Source organism: Cucumis melo, chromosome 9, assembly GCF_025177605.1.
Source record: "Cucumis melo cultivar AY chromosome 9, USDA_Cmelo_AY_1.0, whole genome shotgun sequence".
NCBI lineage: Eukaryota > Viridiplantae > Streptophyta > Magnoliopsida > Cucurbitales > Cucurbitaceae > Cucumis > Cucumis melo.
The window spans coordinates 2,626,250-2,650,575 of NC_066865.1; the positions used below are offsets into that span (position 1 = coordinate 2,626,250).

The following is a 24,326-nucleotide window of genomic DNA, read 5'->3' on the forward strand; positions in this document are numbered from 1 at the left end:
TTTATGGTAAACTTGGTTTGGGAAATTGCCAAAAATAGCTTAAAAAAGGAGGGTTAAATGACTTTTGGGATAGTTTTTGAAAATAAAGAGTTTTAGGACAATTTATGTGTGAATGGACAAAAATGTCCTTCATTAAATTTCTCCTTCTCCTTCCCTTTCCCTTTCCTTTCTCTTCCACGTAAAAGCTTTCAACTTTCGCTTTCCCTTCTCTTTCGCGTAGAGTTGTTTCCTTTTCCATTCTCTTTTGTGTAGAACACCTGAAGTAAAAAAAAAAAAAAAAAAATCGCTCTGCTCCGATACTTTGCTCTGCTCTAGTGTCGTTCGAAGATACTCCGACCATTCGTCTCTTGTCGTTCGTTGATCCTCTAGTGCATTTCGTCGCTCCTTCTTTTCAAACCATTCAATCAACTTTGAGCGTTTTCTCTTATTTCGGTGAGTTTCATTTCTAACCCATTTTTAATTTATTTGTTGTAAATATTTGGTTTAGGTATTTGTTGCGAGTTTCATCCGTAAATGTCTGGTTTAGGCTATTTTGGAATGGAATTATTTGCTGTAAATTAGTTTAGTCAAAGTTTGGTTTAGGTTCTTAGAAAGTTCAATGGGTAGTGAAAAATGAATTGAAGTAAAAGATTTAGTTTGCAAGAGTGCACTTGCAAGGAGTTTCAAGCTAAGCAACTACCATGCTCACATGTCATTGCTGCAGCACGAGATCGCAATATAAATGTTTATAGATTATGTGTTAATTATTACACCAATGAATGTTTGTTGGCAGCATATGCGGAGGCCGTCTACCTAATTGTAAATCAGTCAGCTTGGAAGACAAGCGAAGACTATCTACATATGATTGTTTTACCTCCGAAAGTAGTCAAAAGAGTTGAAGTAAAGAAATAGGTCACAACAGATTAACGTGTACTAATACAATTTCATATACCGAGAAGTCCAGCATACAAATTTAAAAATTTCTCTACCAATGTACTAATTATTACACTAATTAATGAATGTTCCTTTTCTTTCAATTTGTTATTTATCTATCTGGATGTGTTTTCTTAATGATGTCTCCAAACATTCATACTTTATGTGCTTCTAGATAGATGAAGAAGACAAAAATAACAGCTGGCTTATTCATTTAGGAACACAAAAAACACAAACGTATTGACACAGATTTTAATTTGTTTAATATACAAACTGGTTTCACGATCGTTTAAATATAACTAAACGATCGTTTAAAATAACTAAACGATCGTTTAAAATAACTAAACGATCGTTTAGTTACGTTAAACGATCGTTTAATGTAACTAAAAGATCGTTTAACGTAACTAAACGATCGTTTAAAATAACTAAACGATCGTTTAATTGTATTAAACGATCGTTTATATATTTCACACGACTATTCGTTTAGTTTGTAATTCTTTAATTTATATATTTTTTAATTCTTTGCTACTCAACTGCTTTAATTTATATATTAAGCGATCGTTTATATGTAATCACACTAATGTAAAAGATCGTGCATATATCTTTAAGCGATCGTTTAGTAAAGTCTAAACGATTTTCTTAATAAACATAAAAAATATTAAGCGATCGTTTACCTACAAGTAGTTTTGCAAACAAATATGATATTTGAATGTCATCAATTGACCATTCATAAACTACGTTTATTCTAATTTATATAGCATCTATACTTGTGCATTATAGAGAAGAATCGATACATATTTTGCAACATACATGATATACAACTCCTACAAATCTCGCAACAAAGTTCAATACATAGGAGTGTTGGTCCATAATCGAAATGCCAATTGTTTTCTAAAGTAGGACATGTTTTCTTGATATAATGTATCTAAATCAAAACCAGCAGCTATGTACTCAAAATACTTAATGGTGAATACGCCACAATCACTATTATTTCGTTGTAGTGGAATGGAGTCGACAATGATAACTGGCCAAGGATGAGAAGGATTAATCTTGTACGCGGGTCCATCAGTCGATGTCGATGTCATAATTGAAGCCTGAACAAAAAGGAACAAATGAAATAATAATTGCATAAGAGACTGACTAAACATGTCATAACAGCATGGTGAAAGTTAAAATAAATAGTGAAAATTTGGAAGGTGCGAGATACATGTGAGATAAACCACGAGGGCCTAAGAGACTTAACAAACATCAATAGAATCAGTCCAAATGGATTAACAGGGGTACCAATTTCATTTTGAAATAAATAGTGAAAGTTTGGAATGTGCGAGATGTGTGCGAGATACGCTCGAGATACATGCGAGATAAACCATGAGGGCCTAAGAGACTTACTAAACATCGATAGAATCACTCCAAATGGATTAGCAGGGGTACCAATTTCATTTCGAAATAAATAGTGAAAGTTTGGAATGTGCGAGATGTGTGCGAGATACGTGCGAGATAAACCGTGAAGGCCCAAGAGACTTACTAAACATCAATAGAATCACTCCAAATGGATTAGCAGGGGTACCAATTTCATTTCGAAATAAATAGTAAAAGTTTGGAATGTGCGAGATGTGTGCGAGATACGTGCGAGATAAACCATGAAGGCCTAAGAGACTTACTAATTTCCAGCAAATAAGTCGATTCCAAAAAAGCCTAAACCAGATGGATGAAACTCACAACAAATACCTAAACCAAACATTTACAGCAAATAAATTAAAAATGGGTTAGAGATAAAACTCACTGAAATAAGAGAAAAGACTCAAAGTTGATTTAATGGTTCGAAAAGGAGAAGCAACGAAATGCAATGGAGGACCAATGAACGGCAAGTGATGAACGATCGAAGTATCTTCGAAGAGTAGAGTGTAGGAATAGAGCGGGAAATTTCAAAAGCCAACAAAAGACGATTTTTTTTTTTTACTTGAGGTGTTCTACGCGAAAGAGAAGGGAAAGAGAAACAACTATACGCGAAAGAGAAGGGAAAGCCAAAGCTGAAAGTTTTTACGTGGAAGAGAAAGGAAAGGGAAAGAGAAATTTAATGAAGGACATTTTTGTACATTCACACCTAAATTGTCCTAAAACCCTTTATTTTCAAAAACTATCCCAAAAGTCATTTAACCCTCCTTTTTTAAGTTATTTTTGGCAATTTCCCAACTTGGTTTCTTATTCTGTTTTTGTCGCGATAACTTCATGAATTATAATCATTTGGGTGCATTGTCATTTTATTTTACTTTCTCAACTCATAAATGAATTTATAAATTTTGTAGAGTCAAGTTTAAGATAATTTGTGATTCATTTAAGTTTTTTTTTTTTTTTTTCTTCCTACCCTTTTGTATGGGTATTGTAATTACTTTATTTGTTTAGTTTAATAAAAATAGTCATAGATTTTAACATCAATAGTTTTATTTATTCTTTTTTTTTTTAATTTTTTCAATATCATTATTGTTTACTTGAAGATTATAATTTCAAAATAAATAAATAAAGGTTGGAGAGTAAGAGTAGAGATTAGAGACATTAGATGAAAGATTTTGAAGCGGTGAAAGTGGACAAAACCCTGCAACAATCCTTTTAAGTGAAACCAACACGAAAGAGAAGATGACAAACGAAAATCGCAAAAGTCCTTTTTGTGGAACCAACACGAAAGAGAATAAACGAAAGGTATAGGGTCTCAAACGTCAAATTAGTGGAAACTTTTAAATGTCTGCACAATTTGTGAGTATATGTGAACAGTTGTAGAGTTTAGATTGAGCTTTAATCTGTTTTTGTTTTTTTTTTTTTTGGAAAATTAGAATTTTTATAGGTTTTAATTGTGTGTGTGAAGTTTTATTTAATTACAGGGTATTTAAGAGATTGGTGCAGTCATTTTTTTTTCGAGATTATTCTGTTTTGTTATTTTATCAATTTAAAAATAAATTTGTATATAGAGTAAACCTTCTATTTTGTCATTTTATAACATTATCTTTTATAGTATAAACTTTTTTAGTCTTTTGGTCAAGTAATAGCAACATTTATTCTCTAAATTTTCAAAACTAAACTTCGTATTTTTAAATATTAAATTTGTTAAGCGGTCAAGATCATATATTATTTTTACTTTTGAAAATTTTACAATATAAAAAAAATGAAAACATTGTCAAATTTGTACGATTGTTATAGATTGTTATAAATCGATCGTAACAATGTGTCCGAATCAGCCTAGGCCAGTATGTTTTTGTATGATAATTAATGCAAGAGAATAGAAAAGATAATAAAAAGACAAGAATATTCATGGTCTTCTATTACCATAATTTCAGAAATTATGTGCAAATTAAGAAATTAGATACATCTAATAGTAAAAATAGGGTTAAATATTTCTTGTCTGGTTAGTTTCGGTAATTTTTTTTTATAATAATTGTTGGTTTATTTTTTAAAAAATTAGATGTGAAATTAGTAAAATAGTGCTTTGTAAGTTCTAATTTTAAATTAGAAAAATTAGTTAAAATGCTAATAAATTAATTCTAAATTTGTGTAATTTAATTATATGAACTAAATTGAGAAGATTTATTATTTTAAGATTTAAAATTTATTTTAGGTCCTTAAACTTTTTTTCAAGAATCTCTTGGGGTTTAAGCTTGGGGAAAATAAAAATAAATAAATAAAAAAAAAACATACTTTTGTCATTTTCCTCCACACCATTTACTCACTTATGATAATTTTCTCCAACATTCACCAACACAATAGCCTTAATTTTCACAAGGTGGCTTAATAATAATTCGTAAATAGTTCTTTTTTTTAAAAGAATAAAAACAAATAAAAACAACATACATTTTTTCCATATCTATGCCATGCACAATTTATACATACAATGATGCAAAGAATTTTGGTATAAGTTTTAAAAACAAAAAATTCATACAATATTTTACATATTTATACTGACGCAAAATTGATACATATAACAAAAAATAAATCAACATAAGTTTTTAAAACCAAAAACTCATGTATATTTTCTTACGTATTTGTGTTGCTGGTGTATAGATATGGCGACAAAAATAAGTAGGCATGGGTTTTAAAAACGAAAAACCCATGCATCTTGTTACATATTTATATAGACAACGTTTTTTTGGTAGAGAAAATTTGTTGTATTCTTTTAACTAAATATCATTTAAATATAAATTAATTTAAAAAAATATAATTATCTTTTTTAAAAGTTTGAACGATGGTTTCTCTTTATTTATTTTTATTCACTTTTCTTGTTACATCATAATTAAATATTAATTAAAATAACATTTTAATTCATAGAGGATGAAGTTTCTTCCATTGTCGATTATTTAATAGAATCTTAAATTCGTTTTTCATTAAAAAAAAGTTTGCTATTCTAAACCCATTTTAGAGAATTAAAAACAAAAAATTTCTATCTTTTACCCCTCAACCCATCACATCCCATCCCTTCCGTTTTCACCCAAACTCCCTTTCTCCCGTGCCAGAGATTTCCAACCAAGCTGTGGTCGTTGGAAGCTCGCCGCCCTATAGTGTGGTGTACTTATTTTACGTGTGGGTGGAAAAAATCAAACTTTTAACCGTTTGTAATACAGAGTAAACATGAGTTGTTAAAAGTTTAGCATTTCTATGTTTTCAAGTTTTAAAATGTAGTTTTGAAGTTTTCTTTTTTAATTTAATTTAATGTTATTGATGAAACTTTGAAAGGTAATGGGAATTTTTGGAGGAAAAAATAAAAATAAAAACTAAAGATAAATGTACTGTCATTTTTTAAACAAAGTAACGATAAGGTATTTTTTTTTCAGACATTTTATAAAATAGCAAATTATTGAAATCTTTTAAAAAACACAACAAAATTCATTAAATTATATATAATCCATATTTAAAATTTTTTACTATATTATTTAAATAGTTTATTTTTAGTGTTACTCATGATAATTTTTTTACTTTAATTTTATTTTTAAAATAAATTGTTTTAGGATTTTCTGAAGCTAGAATAATTTTGGGAATTTGAAGTTTCTTGTTTGATGGGATGAATCTCACTCATTTATGAGACATAAATCTCTCATTTTGTTTACCTTACAAAATGGTGGATTTCTTACAATTCTTTCCCTCATTGCAAACTTTTTTATTTTATTATTATCATTTGAACACATTTTTCTCTTACTTGTCATTCTCTTATTTTATTTTTTAGTCGTATAAACTTTACAAAAATATATTTTCTTATATATTATTTAATTAAAATAAAAATATAAAAGAATTAATTCGATACTCTATTAAACATATTAAAAATTAGTTTTAATATTATAAATTATGAACTCTCAAGTATTTATGATTAAAATTATAATAGATTACCTTTTTATCAATATATTGAAAGATATTTGATAACATTATCATGTACAACTAAATAGTATACATTATATTTTCTGACATTTAGGGTTCGTTTGCTAATGTTTTCATTCTCTGTTTTATGTTTTTGTTTTCATTTTTTTAAGAAATGTTTGATAATGTTTCTTGTTTCTCGTTCTAAAAAAAGTAGAAACGTTTTCCATTTTATAAGAAATTATTGAAAACAAAAAAAAAGTAGTTTCTTCCGTTCCGTTTCTCAATTGTTTCATTTTTTTTCCAATTATTTTTATCAGTTTCTTTTTTCTTTTTCTCAATTATTTTTGTTGGTTTCCTTTTCTATTTTCTCAATTATTTTTATTTGTTACTGTTCACACGAGATTTCTAGAAAAAATTGATTCGTGGAGTTGTGTTTATGTTGATTTGATGTGATTGATGTGATGTGGTTCGACCTCTAGGATTGCACGTGATGTTCTTGAAGGAAAAAGTTTGTTTGTATTTTTCAAAGGAGTTTCAATCTTCGAAGGGGTCAACTTTAGGATTAAGGAGTGTTCTGGCTCTTGAGAGAATTCTCTAAGTAAAAAATTTCCAACCCGCACAAATGAAGAGAACTCCCCTGGTGGGCTCTTATCAGGGTTTTTATGGACTTGGGCCTAGTCTGGTCCATGAACCATATGCATAGGCTCAAGGATTTGTGTCATATTTATTTTTGGGCTAAATTAAACTATTTTTGGCTCAATTGAATTTTAGCCCAAGTAAATAATATTTAATTGAACAAAAAAATTAATTTGATCCAATTGGCTAATAAAAAACGCTTGACATCATTAGAATTGTCCAATTTATCTTTCAATTTAATTTGGGACGTGATTGGTTCCAAAATTTCTTATTGAACGGTTACCTTTTTTTTATTTTGATTGGTTTCATTTTACTCAATTGTTTTTATTGGTTTCCTTTTTCTCAATTATTTTTATTATTTCTTTTTTCTATTTCTCAATTATTTTTATTTGTTTCCTTTTCTTTTTTCTCAATTACTTTTATTGGTTTCCTTTTTCCTATCTCCATCATCTTCCCCAAATAACCATTGTCTTCCTCTTCGTCGGATCCGTAGTTTCGGCGGACTCTTCCTCTTCGTCACATCCATAGTTTTCATCTTCTTCTTTGCGCGGGTTTAGGTTTTCATTGTAGGTTTTTCTCTAAAGCATCATAGACACCAGAGTTAAAGTTAACTTTTGTTTTGTTTCTTTCAATTCTGAATATAAAAGACATGATAACTTACTTTAAAATTAATATTACATTTTAGATGTCATAAAATATTTAGGTTATTGAAACGGATGGATTAAGAAGTGAGTCGACATCATCTAACAGAAATGACCCAAGTGAGAGATAATATTGCTAATCAAATTTGGCAAGATAGATACAATTTTATGTTTGTGTTATTATTTTTATTTTCGGAATTTCTTTGTATTAAATTAATAAACTTTTGATAATTTTATTTTTTGTGAATAAAAATAAAAAGAAAATCTTGAAGAAAATTAAGTTATCAAATACACACTACTAGAAAAAGAGTATTTCTTTTAATTTTAATTTTAATTGCAATTTTAATTGCAATTTTAATTTCTTGACGGTTTTTAAAAAAACGTCAAGAAATGGGTGATTTAAAAGAAAAACCGTCAAGAATTTTTATAAAAAGGTGGAGGATAGTCAATTTTCAACTTTCTTAACGGTTTTGAAACGTCAAGTAATATGAATTTTTTCTTGACGTTTTAAAACCGTCAAGTATTATCTATTAAATTTTTGACGTTTTTAAAACGTCAAGAATTTTTATAAATTCGACATGACGTTTTTTAAATGTCAAATGATATGTACTTATCCTTGACATTTTAAAAACGTCAAGTAATATTGATTAAATTCTTGACGTTTTAAAACGTCAAGAATTTTTATGAAAAGGCGGAGGGGAGTAATTTTTCAAATTTCTTGACAGTTTTTAAACGTCTAATCAGATACTTTTCCTTGACGTTTTAAAAACGTCAAGAATTACTAAATAATTAAAAAATAATAATAACTTAATTTTTTTTAAAAAATAAAAACCTAATTTTCTCCTTTCTTTTTACTTTTTCCCTTTTCCTCCACACAAAACCCCGATTTTCCTCTTCCTTTCTCACAACCCACGCGATCCCAAACTCACCCATCCACTGCCGATGCTTCCCGTGCTCACCCATCCCGAACGCTGTTGAATGTCGAATGCTAACTTTCATTCGAACGCCGAACGCCTAACGCAAATGCAACGCCGCTCCTCTGCTCGCCAAATGTCGAACGCCAAATGCCGCTCCCCTACTCTCCGCTTCTGTAATCTCTTCAACTTTTTTTTTTCATCTTTTACGGATTTTGTGATAGGTGTCGCCACGTACCTGAGACGATGCGGAGCGACCGACATCCTTAAAAAAGGTTTAATTTTAAAAACGAAAAAATGGGAGTCGCCACCAATCTTTTTTACAGTGTGATTGGACACCAAAATAAAGTAAATCATTTTAAATAAAATAAAAACTAGTCTACGAAAAAATTAGAGTTGAGTTTGGAAGTGTACGGGAAGGTGTTAGCACCCCGTAACACCCGATTTAGAAAACGGTGCCCAAATTTAATGTCTTGAATAAAATTCATTTTTTTTAATAAAAGAACTATGTCTTATTTTATTGCTCACCACCCCAATATTTGAAGCATAAAATAAGTGGGATACACCCATTACTTAGACTATATTGAGAAAAAATTTCTCATTCTGTTAAGGTGAGAAATTAAAAAAAAAAAATTTGATTAAATATATTTTTTACGGACTCCAGAAATTTCTAGATTCCATCATAGGATTTTTTAGCGAAATTGGCATGAGTTATTATAAAAAAAAGTAGATTAGGAAACCTTATGAAATATATATTTAATTTTGAGTTTAAAAGAAATAATTTTAAAGCAAAACAAAAATTCTAAAGGGTTTAAAGAGAAAATTAAAAAAAAGATTTCAAAATTAAAAATTTGAAGAAATCTTTAATGAAAGTCAAATAGAAATAATAAATATACCACACAATAAATTAGGCAAATAATTTATTATATAACTAAATATAACAATAGTAATAAAAAATAAGTTAAAAGAAAAGAAAAAGAAAAAATACATAATAACGATAAATAAAATAAGAGAAAAAATGAAAAAAAAAACTAAATAAAATAATAAATAAATAAATATGTAAAAAAGAAATTAAATAAATAAGTGAAGAAAAAAGAACATAATGGATGATAGTAAGTTAAAAAATATTAGGAAAGAAAATAATAATGATGATATAATAATAAAAACAACAAAAAGTTAAAAATATTATAAATATAGAAGATTAAATAAATAAATAAAAGTTATATATATATAAAAGTAAAAAGAAAACAAACAGAAGGTTATTATTATTATTAATAATAATAATAATAATAATAATAATAATAATAATAATAATAAAAGAAAAAAATTATAAACAAAATTAAACTTTAACAAGAGAATAAAAAAAAAAAGAAACAGAGCGGACGACAAGGTTGCCGCCACCCTTAAAGAAAAAGAAAAAAGGAATATATAATAAATATAATAATAATAATAATAATATAAGATTTTTTGTTTATCACTTTTTCTCTATTTTTTAGAGAGAAGAAAAATGTTAAAAGACCATTTTTTAGAGTAACGATAAAAAGGTAGCAAAAAAAAAAAAAAGGAATTTTTCTTATACAATTTTTTTCTCTCTCTACGTTTAAATAAGAGAAGAATAAAAGTAAGGATTCAATCTCGAAGAAATTGGTTGTTGTATGAGGTGCGGATCATTGGGAATAAATCTCTATCTAATGCAACATCCAACTAAGTTTTTCCTTTATCGGATTAGATTTAGGGTAAAGAAAAAAAGTCAAGTAAATAAATAAAAATGAAAATAACGCATAAAAAAATAAAGCGAGAGGAAGTAATAACCTACATTTTGTAGAGAAATATATATCTTAAAAAAAAAAATCTGTAGAGATTCTCTAAACAATAAAAAAAAATTGTTTTCTCTCGTAAATTTTTAATACACTTTTTTTCTCCCATTTTTCCAAATGACAAAAGACCCTATTTATAGACCTGGGTGTGCCACAAATTAGGAAAATTTATAAGTATAAAATTAAATTAGATATTATGTAATTTTATTAATTTTATTTTTTTCTAAAATAGTAAAAATATGATATTAAAAGATTTTGTCCCAAAATAATACTTATTTGTTTTTCCTAAAATGATAAATCAGAAAATATTTTGTATTTATCTTTTTCCTAAATTGATAGGTCAATTTTTTTTAAAATAATAGATATTCTCGTTAATGACTCTATTTTCTATTTTAATAAAAAGTTTTTAAAAAAATACGATTTTATATTATTACAAAAGATTTTACACATTTTTTTTTAAAGAAATCTTAGCCAAAATTATAATTACTGTATATTTTAAAGAATAAAAATAAATGTATGATGAAATTAGGTGGCTACAGTAGGTATCTCGATTTTCGGATTCTTCTAATTAATATTTGTTCATCTTTATTATTACGTATAAAATCGACACAAACTTGCTCAAACGTAACCCATCGATGATTAACCCATTTGACCGCGATCTGATCTGTAAGGTTTTTCAATTCCATTCTGCCCATCTGACGACGACGATCAACCCATCAGCGGCAATGCTTTTTAACTAATGAGACCTGTATGTATTTTCAATTCCATTCAAGCTTGAGTTTTCCACATTAACACTCATTTAATTTGGACTCCATATATATAAATACACCCTCTATCCTCTCAGTATCATTGTCTTATTGTTTTAGCACATGGTTTATATCACGTGTCTTGACTCCCTATGATTTGAACACTAATGAAACTGTCCTATTTTGTGTTTTCTAAGTAGTTTAGTAGATTTTAAGGTATTATTTGTTTTTGGTTGCTTAGCTAATGATTACCAGAAATAGTCCAATGATGTAAGCTAGGATGGTTAGAGCAGAGTACACAAGATGGAAGTTGGTTAGAAGGGAAACCAACTAGGATGAGAAAAATAAATGTTGAAATATATGGAAAAGTTGTTTTGAAGCTGTACTATAGATATTAATGGGAGGGCCGAGGAGTCTCCTCAAATCTTTCCAAATTGCATCTTATATTCTTCTTGCCTTTATTTTGAGTAAAATTAAAGCAGATTTCTCTACCAAATCGATGCCATACATTTTTTTGTACTCGTGCTCATATGTTATGTTTTTGCAAATTTAGGTCTACCCAACCAACCAACCAATTAATTTATATTTTTGGAAATATGACAAACATCACCTAAACTTTTTGAAATCGTGAATTTCTTAATAGAACTATAGTAGCTTCTTTAAATCGTTATATAACATAAGCTAAAGTTCTTGGGATAAAAGTTAAATATTGGAAACTATGTTGCATAACCAAAAAACTTGTCTAATTTTGGAGACAGACGTTGGAAAATAAAAAGGGATTTCTTTATTAAAATTATTCCTTTTATTGTAACATTTTATTTCTTTATTATTGTTTTTTTCTTTATCGCCAATACAGAAAGTTTCTCCCTATAGTTCCATGTTTATATTGATACAAGATATTCATGGTTTTTAAGTTAGATTTATCTTAGTTTGCTATGGTGTAATAATATTGCGAAAGTAGAGTTGCAGTAAGATCTTAAATTTTTATAGCTATCTGAAGAGCTGCATAAGCTAGGTAGCTCGCGAGAAGCTTAATTCCCCTGAATCTGTAAATACATTTATAGACCTTTTATCTACATTTATGATTTTGTATTATTTAGTCTTGCATTTTCTCTAATTTCCTATGTGTACATTTTCTAATATGTTAGGAGTTAATTAGTTATTAGACAAAGTAATTTGTAACCGTCTACCTTCCAATATGCTTCTTTTAGGAAGAAAATTTTGACTTATTGTCAATAATTTGTTGTAGCTGATTTTTGAAATGTTCTTATGGAGGGGGTTGAGTGAGTATCAAACCATCCCACTGGATAAGATTAAAGATTTTGGTGTGCATCGTAAATAGGTTTCCTCCCTTGATCTTTCACTTTGTTAGATTTCCTCAGTTTATTTTCCATTGGGTATGCGATTTTCTTAACATTTACACGTTATTGCAGTATTATGTGCTTGATATCTCTTATTTCAAGTCTTCACTTGATTGCCACCTCTTAGATTTACTTTGGAATAAGTACTGGGTTAATACACCTTCTTCTTCTCCTTTCTTGGGTAATGGAGATTATGTTGCTGGGCAAATTTCAGATTTAGGTATCATCGTCTTCACTTCTCAGAAATTATTCCCTTAGATGCAATCTTCACTACTTGTCTATTTGTACTATGGTTGGCCTTTTTATTCATTTGTTGTCCAAGGTAGCAAAAAGGGAGGCCATGAACATAAAAGGCAAAAAAAAAAAAAAAAAAAAAAAAGGAACCAATGAAAAGAAACCACCAAGAAAGAAAATTGTTGGTCTATTTCTTTTTAGGTCTGATACAAAAGATTTGGATTAACCAAAATTTTCTTGGTTGGACACGTATTACTCCATTCATCAGTTAGAAGAAGTAGGTCCTTCCTTTTAACCTTCCCGTTGGAAATTAAGCAAAGCAAATTGTTGTGTTACTGGTTTGTATTGGTGGTGCTAAGTGTCACAATCGTAACTTTCAAACACGATTGTGCAGCACTTGTTCTGCTCAGTCAACAAGTCAGCAGTTCAATATTCGAAATCCGGGGACAAACTCGCGGTATGATGTAGCCTCCCTCCACGTTCTCGAGAAAATGTTTTTATAAAACGGGAGAGAGAAAGTAAATAGTTGAAAACATCATAAAAGAAAACATTGAAGACTGTCAATTGCAAAGAAAATAGCTTAGTTTGTAAAGAGTGTGACAAGGCTTGGGCGGGGGTCAGACTACTCATGTACCCCCTATAGTACATATTGAGATTTTTGGCCTTGGCAGACTTACATATGAAAAAGCCGAAATGTCACACTGTGGCTTGACGACACGAAAACAAAAGAATTAACCTAGACTACTTTCAAGACATAAAGATAAAGCGATTTAGGGGTATTCAGACATACGGCCATAGGTAAATAATACCTTGGACAAGTATGCCCTTGACACTAAGCATGTCCTTGTGTACTTTACTGAGTTATGTTTATATCATTTTTTTTGTTAGTACTAAAATTATGTCCTGTTTCGACAATGTCAAATTTTCACCTTGATATGTCCATCTGTTATGTGGTTAACAAAAATTCTCTCCTTTGATGACTAACTCTCATAAGATTTCTCAAAAGAAAAAAATTGCATTTTTTAAGTGAGCTAGTTGCTCTAGCAATATCAATTTTGACATCCACATGAACTCTTGTTCATATATAAGCATAGTAATTTTTATAATTTCATTTTCCATTCGCAGGAAGACTTCCAACTTGCTAAGATCACTCGCGACACTGCAAAGATAACGGTGGAGCAAGTTCATGGTTTGATGTCACAAGTGAGATTCACGTTGTGATAGCCATTTTGAAACTTTTGTTGATAGGTTATTTGTTCATAGGTGAATTGTTCATATGGGGGGATGATAGGTGAATTGTTCATAAGAGTTGAATTGTTCTGAAACTCTGATGAAATTGAATATTGGTTTTGTAAATGATAGAAATATTTGCAAAGTTTTAGAAATGATACGGTAAAAGATTTTATATTTGATGAATATTGTCGTTTATATATGTATTTATGGAATAATTGTTGGACCACTATACAGGACAAATGAGAGCATAATACAGGAACAAAAATATTATTGAATTCCAATTAAAAAATAGAAAAATGCTTGACGGTTTTAAAATGTCATAAACAATGACATTCTTGACGGTTTTTAAATGTCATAAATAATCACTTTCTTGACGGTTATTAAATGTCATGAAAAAGCACTCATGAAGGTTATCAAATGTCATAAATATTCATATTCTCGACGGTTTTATACTCTTGACAGTTTTAAACTGTCATGAAAAATTAAATACTTGACAGTCATAAACTGTCAATGTTCACTATTCTTGACATTTTTATCAACTGTCAAGAACTTTGTCTTCTTGACACTGGATTCAACGACGGTTTTAAAACCATCAAGAATAATCATTCTTGACAGTTTACAACCATCAAGAGAGTCTGTTTTTGTACTAGTGACATTTTTGTTTCTTTTTCTTTTGTTTTTGTTTCGTTTCTTTTTTTCAAGAAACAAGAAACAAAAACAATTATCAAACACATTCCTGTTTTTTTATTCAAAAAATAGAAGAAATAGAGAACCAGAAACAGAGAATAAGAAACAAGAAACATGGAAGAGAAACATTACCAAATGACCCCTTATTAAATGTTGAACAATTGAAGGCAAAAACCCATTATACTTGATTTTGTCAATTTTTACAATTTTTCATTATTTTAAATGACAAAACTATATATTAGTCTCTTGCCACTATACTGTTTTGTAATTTAAGTGGTGTGTATTAGAAACAAGAAACATTTAGAGAGAAAAGACCTATAGTTTTGCTAGAAAATAATGTCGTAAAATAAAGTTTATTATCTTGATTAGGATTAATTAGGATTTAGTATATTTTTAGGATAATTATAACCTTATCATAATTATTAGTTATAAATGTTTTTTGAAATTAAATACAAAATATTTTCTTATTTAGGTTATATTAAATTTATTATGTAATTTATTATTCCCTTATTTATGCTAATAATTAAAATACAATTTTAATCATATTCAATATTACGTTATCATTTGTGGTAGATTTACAATTATTATCAAATAAAATATCTTCTAATATGGAAATACTTTATTTATTAAATTTAACGTATAATAAATCTATCAACATTGTTTTTATCACCATGTAAAACATCGCCAATTTTCATCCTGCGTCGGAAGATGTAAAGAAGAATCGGGCAAGCTTAATTCAATGTCATCACCATCATCGGCATCGAGGGGACAGAAAAAGATGTAAATGTAGGAGCTATCACGTAAGCCAAAATCAACGGGTTTGATTCCATCATCGTCATGGGAGATGAGATGTTCGGGGTCGTGGTCGGAAATGAAAATCAAACGGTGAGAAGGGTGGTTGCATTGGAATAATAATAAGAAAAATTATTTCGTGTTTTAAAATTAATTATGATGGAATAATAAAAAGAAGAAATATTTAAAAAATATCACCTACTTTAGAGATAATTTTAAACAAATATCTCAAAATTTCATATAATTTTTTCACATTTTCGTTCCCACATTTTATATTTTTCATATATCTACATAATATACTATATATTTTTCGTAATATACTATATATTTTTTCATATACTCTAATTTGTAGACTGGAAACTACATAATATACTATATATTTTTCATATTCCCTAAAATTTTTCCAAAACATGAACTATGTAATATACTTTATATTTTTCATATACTCTAATAAATTTTGTATATAACCATAAACCCTTACTCACCGAAAAAATTTGAAGGAGATGAACGGAATAAGAAATAATAGACGGAGAGAGAGTGGACGGAGTGAAATTTTTTTGAACAAAATCACCAAAAGAAAATTAATTATGGAGTAATTTTGATTATAATATTACTATGATAGAATTAGTTACATACCATATTTACATATGATATCTAATAAATGCAAATCTTAGTCCACTTTCCTTATTTCATTTTTTTAATATATTATTAATAATAAAGATGAGTAATTTGGTATTTTGGACTTTACATTTGTGTAAAATTGGAGCTCATTGGGACATTTATGAAAAATTTGACAATATTAGATCAAACTTATAACAAGACATTCTATTTTAGGCTATAGTTGTTAAAATCCATATAAACACAAAGTACAAAGCTCATTGATATTTTATTTGGTAGTAGTGTTTTCCATCTCAAAACCAACAATGGGCAATGAGGAGAGTAGACCACCATGTCCCCTCAGGATGAATCCTTTTTGGATTCACGAATCTTGAACCGAATATATGTGCTTAATAGACTCTGATACCATATTTGATAGAAAGAGTTTCAACTCAAAACCAATTAGCAACACATGCTCTCTATGTAGCCCTTATATCTATTTGGACTCGATGGATTTTGATACTTATACCTATTTGGGTTTAATGGGCTTTGATACCTATGTTCGTTAAACAAATACGTAGGCTTAATGGGCTTTGATATCTAAGGTTCCATATGAAGTTCTATCACAAGATTGAGGAGGAGGTCAACGTCATATTCTGAACATCCCAACATATTTTCTATAATTTAATATAATATTACGAAATAATAATTAAAAAAATTATCAAAAAACATATATTCATATAGTAACTAATAATTTTTATCTTCAATTTAAATCCAATTTTTAAGTATAATAACTAATTCATTTTAAATTATTATTCAAATTGAAATTATCCAACTTTTTAATCGACCCCTGCCAAACACGTATATGAAAACATAAAATATCGTTCTACTTTTTTTTGAATCTTCATCTTAGCATAATTTACATTAAATTTTTTTAAAAAATTTAACAATTCAAAATCTTTATCTTGTTTAATCTACTTATTTAATTTTTTTTTCGAAAATGAGATTCAAATCTACAAATTTCAGAAATCTGTGTATGTTATACTTTTACTACATGTTATGTAGTGATTTTAAAACAATTAGAATTACTTTTTGTAATTTTCGAAATCTCTGTTTTCAATCTTTCAAAATCCATACTTAAAAACGTGTCTTTTGGTTATTTTAAATACATTAAAATAATTTTAATCATTTCATGATCATTTTCATGCACACGGTTATGAAAGAAAGATTGGGTTAACAAATAGATTTATAGAGCACCGTCTAAAAAAAGATTTTAGAGATACAAAATATAGTAAATTAAGTATTTTTAAATCTTACACTCAGAGAAGAAAAGATTCTAGAGAGACAAAATATAGTAAATGAAGTATTTTCAAATCTTACACTCAGAGAAAAAAAAAGTAACACCTTATCAGTTAGACCAAAATCAACAATATAATCAGATCAAAACCGCACAAAAAGTAGTAAAAAAGAACTTAAAAATTTGAAAACTCGCCACATAATAGATCTGAATCAGCCATCCTTCTGACTCGGAAAAACTTTATATACTAACCTTAGAATGATGTTACTTTGTTAGATCTAAACCTAAAATTAATCTCATTTTCTTTCCACCTCGCCATTTGCCATTTTCCTCCACCACACACACTCACTCACTCATGATCAGCTCAGAATTTCACCCTACACCTAACAAAATAACAGCCTTAATTTTCATAAGTTGGCTTGTTAATATGACAATTAAAGGTGGCACAAGCCAAGCCTGCGCCGCTTGCAAATACCAACGTCGCCGCTGCTCGAAAGACTGTGCCTTAGCACCATATTTTCCCGCTGATCAACCAAAGATGTTTCAAAATGCCCACCGTCTCTTTGGTGTCTGCAATATAATGAAGATCCTCAAACAAGTTCATCCGTCGCAGAAAGACGAAACAATGACTTCAATCATCTACGAATCGAACATGCGTTCTAGGTTTCCGATTCATGGGTGTTGTGGTGTCATATGGCAACTACATTATCAAATACAACAAGTGGCCGAAGAGCTTCGACAAGTTAGGAGTAGAGTAGATATGGTGAAAGAACAGTTTAATCAAATCAACAATATCGGGATTACAGAAGGAGAAGGAGTTGGAATTCTAGGTAATAACGACATTGGTTATCCGATTTATGCACAACCGCAGCAGCAGCAACAGTATAATTCGAATTCGGGGTCACTTGTAAATCAAGGAATAGATGGAAGTGATTTATTATTTGGAAATTTGAACATGAATAATGGGGGAATTTATGTTGATAATGATGATAATAATGGATTGATGTTGAAGGAGTTGAGAATTCAACAACATTACAATGATAACTATGGGATTAATATTAGTAATGTTGATTCAATGCTGATGCAATCTAACTTGATACCTGGAGCTTACCCTTTGCAACAAGAAATGGAAATTTCTCATGATTATGATGATCAAATTGCCTTTGACACAATTGCTGATGATCGTCAATCATATATTGAATCTAAGGAAGCATGCGATTCTAGGTATGCAATTTTCCTTTTATTAATATATTTTTCCTTCATATTTCTCATAACTCCTCCACTATCAGATCGTGCACTAATCACATCTCACTTATATATTGTTTAACAAAAAAACCGTTGGAGAAAAAGGACCAGGACGTGCACTTGGGTTGAAGTTGACACTCATTAACATCCTCGTCATGTCCTTGATCGAGATGCGTTGACCTGTATAGGTTTAGTTAGATGTGCATTTGTTTGATTAAAGCTCAATCAAACTCAGACGTTTATATACGTTTACTAAATTTTGTATAGTATGAATATACTCCTATATCTTCGTATCTTTGTCTTTGGTTTGTATATTATAATGATGCTCCTATATAATATCTTTTTAGATACGGATAGAATCTCTGATTTTAAATGATTTCTTGTTTTCTAATAGATTGCAATTTGTTGCTTTTGTTAGTTGGTTTCTTTTTTCTTAGTGATATTCCATTCAAACCTAATGAGATCAGGTCATTTCCACACTATTCGTCCACTTCCAAAAATTATTTGATTGAAGGGCAAATTATTTGATTTATAGCAATATCAATTTGAAACCTCGTATCGATATCAACATCAATGCTAATTCTTCCAACTTTAGGGGGTTTTCTATTATTGTAAAATTTTTTTTTTGACATAAGCTGCATGGGTCCATCTCCTAATTCCACCTCTTCTAGTATATTGTTAAGGAAAACCTTCTTTCTCTCACAATATGCTGAGAAATTGCACCTCATACCTTGAGACCATGTTGATCAACATTTTCTCCGTGGATAAAGGTTGGGAGAGTTGTGTTTTAGTTTTTTGGTTTTTTAAATAAGTATTTCATTTCCTTTTTCATTCCATGGAAATATATACCAAGTTGGTGTTATTTTGCATTTTAATTCACCAAGCCATGATTGTTCAAGTAAACAAGGGGTAGCTCTATTTCTTCTAAAGAATAATTCAACGATAGCTACCTAAACATGGTTACTTAATTTAATTTTCTTCTCGTAAAAAAAGAGAAGAAAAGCAAAAACCAAATAATTATAAAAATTTTCATTCTAAATGTTCTCTATGTATAACTTCCTTGCTATTCGGTTTTCTCTGCTTATGTTGTACTAGGTGTAGTCCTTTTTTCATTGAATGCATCAAGTTCGGAGTGGGATGAGCGAACATGTATCAACATAGTTGAGATATTTCGATCCACTTATTGATCAAAAAAGATGTAACAAGTGCAATTAAACTTGAATACATATTTGAAGTGCGAGAAAATTGATGGATTTTCGGGGATTTGGTGCAGCGCGGAATCGACGTTGAAAGATGTATCAGAAACATCACCAGAATATGTTTCTACTTCTAGGACGACGGACCTCAAGAACGCTGCAGCTTGCTTTAGTTTAACAAGCCATGTCAAATAAATGACCAAAAAAGGATTAATATTAGAGTGAGAGAGATCAGCCCCAATCAATCCTTGTAGATGTGAAGGCCATTGTTAGAGTCCTCATATTGATTCTTTTATTCTTTAACTAGCTCAGCTATTTCCTCGAAAATAAAAAAGAGGTGAGATCAATAAATTTTCCAATCTCTTTTGTGTATATGTAGTTGAAGATCGAGCATTGACATAGTTTTAAACATATGTCAATTATTTAATAAGATGAATGACACTTGTTTATATATATACATTTTTTTAGTATTAAATCACCCTTTTAGATTTTATTTAATAAATTCAAGGAACATTTTGTATAATTATAAAACAATTTGTAGGTGTGGGAAAGCTTCTTATATGAGAGGTAGTTTTGAAGTGGGAATTTGTAGCTGGAGGGTATATGGGTTGCTTTAGTAAGAGGGCACAATGGAAATCTTGTAAGTATGATGGGGGTTGGAGACTCGAGAGGACTTTCTTGTTACCAAGTTGCCAAGATGGAATGTGTTGGTGTTTGTATCAATATTTTCCACACCTTTAACACTTTCAAGATGAATATCAACAGAGGTTTTGTATCAGTTTTTTCAACATCAGTTGTGTCATTCTCTTGAATGACATTGGATTCATTGTGCATAGGAATGTCAACTTGACGGTTGAGTATATTTGGTAGTTTGACCACTTACTTGTTGAGATCAGGTTGTTGCATTTCTTGAGAAAACTAAATCTGGAAAGGGATCAATGGTTTCATTAGCATGAGTAATTATATGAAAGGGGAAAATATGTCCATAAAAGGTGACACCCCTTGATATAAACAATATTTGATGTTGGATGTCAAGGAGTTTGTATCCCTTTATTCCTGGTGGGTAGCCAATGGAAACAACAAGAGTGGCACGTGGATGGAACTTGGATCTTTTTGATGTAAGAGTGGAAGCAAAACATAGCCATCCAAAATTCTGAGAGTGCTATAATATGCTTGTTGGCCAAAGAGATGGTAATGAAGAGTTTGCCATTGTAAAATTGATGAAGGTAGTCTATTGATGAGGTAAGCAGAAGTCATGACACACGACTTTCTGTTTCAACAAATTTTATAGAAAGTCATGTGTGCTCTGAAAAAGATACATTAAAACCGGTAACAAGGTTAATGAATGTGAATAATTCTCGTGAATAGCAAATATGTACAGATGCTCCGGAATCAATGACCCAAAAAGGTAAATCAGGTATGTGTTTTGGTAAAGGATAACAAGTACCTGATATATGAGATGAAGATAGGGTATCAGAAGTTGAATTACTTGTGGTTGATGGTGATTCTGTTTTCACCTTGTGCTAGGCCTCCGGTAACACAAGTTTATCATAGAAAGAGAAAGAAGGGCAGGAAGGACATTTCAGAGTAGACAAAAGGGTAGTTGAATTGGTCAGTGGTCCCCGGGGGGCATGTGGCAGCAAGGGAGGATGGATATATGGTGAAACAGTAGCTAGGGTTGGGATTATGAAAAAGAAGAATGTTTTGAGTGGACTTCCTAGTTCATTGGAAGGGAGAGAACAGCCTCCAGACTTGGCTGAACTTTATTTTTGTGAAGGATCCATTTTGTATTGAATGCTCTCCACTATATATATATATATATAACTCTATTTGATATGAGTATATCTATTCCTGTTGTTATTATTATTGTTGTGTGTGTGCTGCTGGAGTGTATCTGTGTGTATTGGTGTGTGTGCTTTGCGTTATATACGTTGACAGGAAGAAGGAAGTCTAACATTGGTATCAGAGCGAGTCGACAACCTGGGGAGGTGGAAGAAGATGACGCAAAAGATGATAGAGGATCGCCTAACTGCTTCAGAGGCCGAGATTGAGGCGATTAAGCAAGAAGTCCAGAGGTTACCACTGCTAGAGAAAAACTTAGAAAAGATGCACACCATGCTCTCTGCAATTTACGAAGACTGCCAGAGATTAACTGGAGGGTCAGAACTAACTGGGATAAGCACTGGAAAAAGAAAGGAAAGGAACGAAGTAGGAGTGCAAGAGGAAGGGGAAGAAGGTGAAACCTCCCTAGCGGCGAAGCAAGGGGAGGGCAGGAGAGGATCAAGTTCAAGAAACTGGAGATGCCGGTGTTCAATGGTGAAGATCCGGAAGGGTGGTTCTACAGGGCGGAACATTACTTTGAGCGAACGTGAGAAACTAAAGATTGCTGTCGTTAGCCTAGAAGGAAGAGGCTTAAGCTGGTTTAGATGGGCGGAAAACAGAAAACAGTTCCGGTCGTGGAGGGAACTAAAAGAAAGAATGTATAATAGATTCCGGTGTAGGGACTTCGGAACGGCGTGTGCGAGATTTTTGGCGATCAGACAAGAAGGCACAGTGGGCGAGTATCTGCAAAAATTTGAGGAACTATCGGCACCGTTGCCGGAGATGGCGGAAGAAGTTTTGGAGGGAAGTTTTACAAATGGATTGGACCCCAGAATTCAAAAGGAGGTTTTCTCTATGCGGGCCGTGGGCTTGGAGGACCTGATGGAGGCGGCCCAACTGGCGGAGGAGAAGGCCGAATGGTCGAAGGGAGGCCCATACCCGAGCCCATTATCAAAAGAGATGATGAAGACAAACTTAGGGTCCAGCCCAAAGACGAATGGAAGCCCAACGACGAAAGTAGTGACACTGGCGGAGAAGGTGGTCAATCAAACGTCAAATTCGAATAAGAGTCAATTTCATACTGTTGGCGCGGGAGGCAGACGAGAACCGTCATTTCGATGGTGGACAGACTCTGAACTGCAGGCGCGAAAAGAGAAAGGCCTGTGCTACCGTTGCGACGAGCCGTTCAGCAAAGGACACCGCTGCAAGAATAGGGAGTTAAGACTCTGCGTCATGGCCGACGACTTGGGAGATACAGAGATGAGCGAAGAGGAAATCGGGGAAGGCATGGTTGAGATAGGACCGGTCGTTGAGTTGTCCTTGAACTCGGTGGTGGGATTGACCGCGCCGGGAACGTTCAAGCTCAGAGGGAAGTTAGAAGATCGCGAAGTGGTAGTAATGATAGACTGCGGGGCTACCCACAACTTTATTTCCTTGAGGCTGGTGGAGGAGATGCAAATAACCATTATGGAAACGACACAGTATGGAGTAATCATGGGTTCTGGTAAGGCTGTTCAGGGGAAGGGGTTGTGCACGGGAGTCGTCGTTGGACTACCCGGGCTCACAGTAGTGGAAGACTTTTTACCGTTGGAACTCGGGAACGTGGACATGGTCTTAGGAATGCAATGGCTACAAAAACAGGGGTCGATGACGGTTGACTGGAGGAACTTGGCAATGACATTCGCAGTTGGGGATGCTAAAGTGGTGTTAAAAGGGGACCCGTCTCTGACCCGGATGGAAATCTCCCTCAAGATGCTAATAAAGCAATGGAAACCAGATGACAGGGGATATCTGGTGGACTTCCGGGCCATGGGAGTGAAAAAACCGACAGGCAGCTGACCGTGGGGGAAACGGTCGAAGAACTCCAACTGGAGTTTGAACTACTTGAACAAGAATTTGCTGATATTTTCGAACTCCCGGCCGGGTTACCCCCACTGAGACAGATTGATCATCGGATTCAACTCAAAGATGGCACCGACCCGATCAACGTCCGCCTCTACAGATACCCACACGTCCAAAAGAATGAGATTGAGAAGCTGGTCAATGAAATGCTGGCTACCGGAATCATACGCCCGAGCGTTAGCCCCTTCTCCAGCCCAGTGATACTAGTCAAGAAGAAGGATGGGGGTTGGAGGTTCTGCGTGGACTACAAGGCGTTAAATCGGGCGACAGTGCCGGACAAGTTTCCCATTCCCATGATAGATGAGCTGCTTGATGAACTACACGGAGCCAGCATCTTCTCCAAGATTGATTTAAAATCGGGTTACCATCAGATCCGAGTTCGGGATGAGGATGTGAAGAAGATCGCTTTCCGGACACACGAGGGACACTACGAATTCATGGTGATGCCTTTCGGGCTTACGAACGCACCAGCTACCTTCCAGGCTCTCATGAATCAGGTTTTTCGCCCCTACTTACGAAAATTTATATTGGTATTCTTTGATGATATTCTGGTATATAGCAAGGATGTGGAATCACACTTGGAGCACCTCTCGATTGTGTTTACGTTGCTGCGAGAACATAGTTTGTTCGCAAACCGAAAGAAATGTCATTTTGGGAAGGAACGCATTGAATATCTGGGACATTGGGTATCATCCAAAGGAGTGGAAGCTGATAAGGAAAAAATCCGAGCAATGCTGGAGTGGCCAATTCCCAGAAATATTAAAGAACTGAGGGGATTTTTGGGGTTGACGGGCTATTACCGCCGCTTTGTGGCCAATTACGGCACCATTGCAGCACCTCTCACCCGATTGACCAAGAAGAACAACTTCCATTGGACAGCAGAAACCACAGTGGCGTTTGAGCAACTAAAAGCGGCCATGGTTACCCTTCTAGTGCTGGCCTTACCTGATTTTCAGCA

The 24,326-nt window shown here is 31.9% G+C and overlaps 1 protein-coding gene and 1 long non-coding RNA gene across 2 annotated transcripts; both read left to right on the forward strand.

Moving 5' to 3' along the window:
* Positions 1-21: 21 nt before the first annotated feature.
* LOC127151008 (uncharacterized) lies at positions 22-1,016 on the forward strand. Its single transcript, XR_007823670.1, has 2 exons — positions 22-432; positions 773-1,016. It is a non-coding gene; the product is annotated as an uncharacterized LOC127151008 (long non-coding RNA).
* A 16,569-nt stretch (positions 1,017-17,585) lies between these two features.
* On the forward strand, positions 17,586-20,030 carry LOC127151009 (LOB domain-containing protein 27-like). Its single transcript, XM_051090223.1, has 2 exons — positions 17,586-18,428; positions 19,723-20,030. The coding sequence occupies exons 1-2, from the start codon at positions 17,632-17,634 to the stop codon at positions 19,838-19,840; spliced, it is 915 nt and encodes a 304-aa protein (XP_050946180.1). The 5' UTR covers positions 17,586-17,631; the 3' UTR covers positions 19,841-20,030.
* Positions 20,031-24,326: the final 4,296 nt, after the last annotated feature.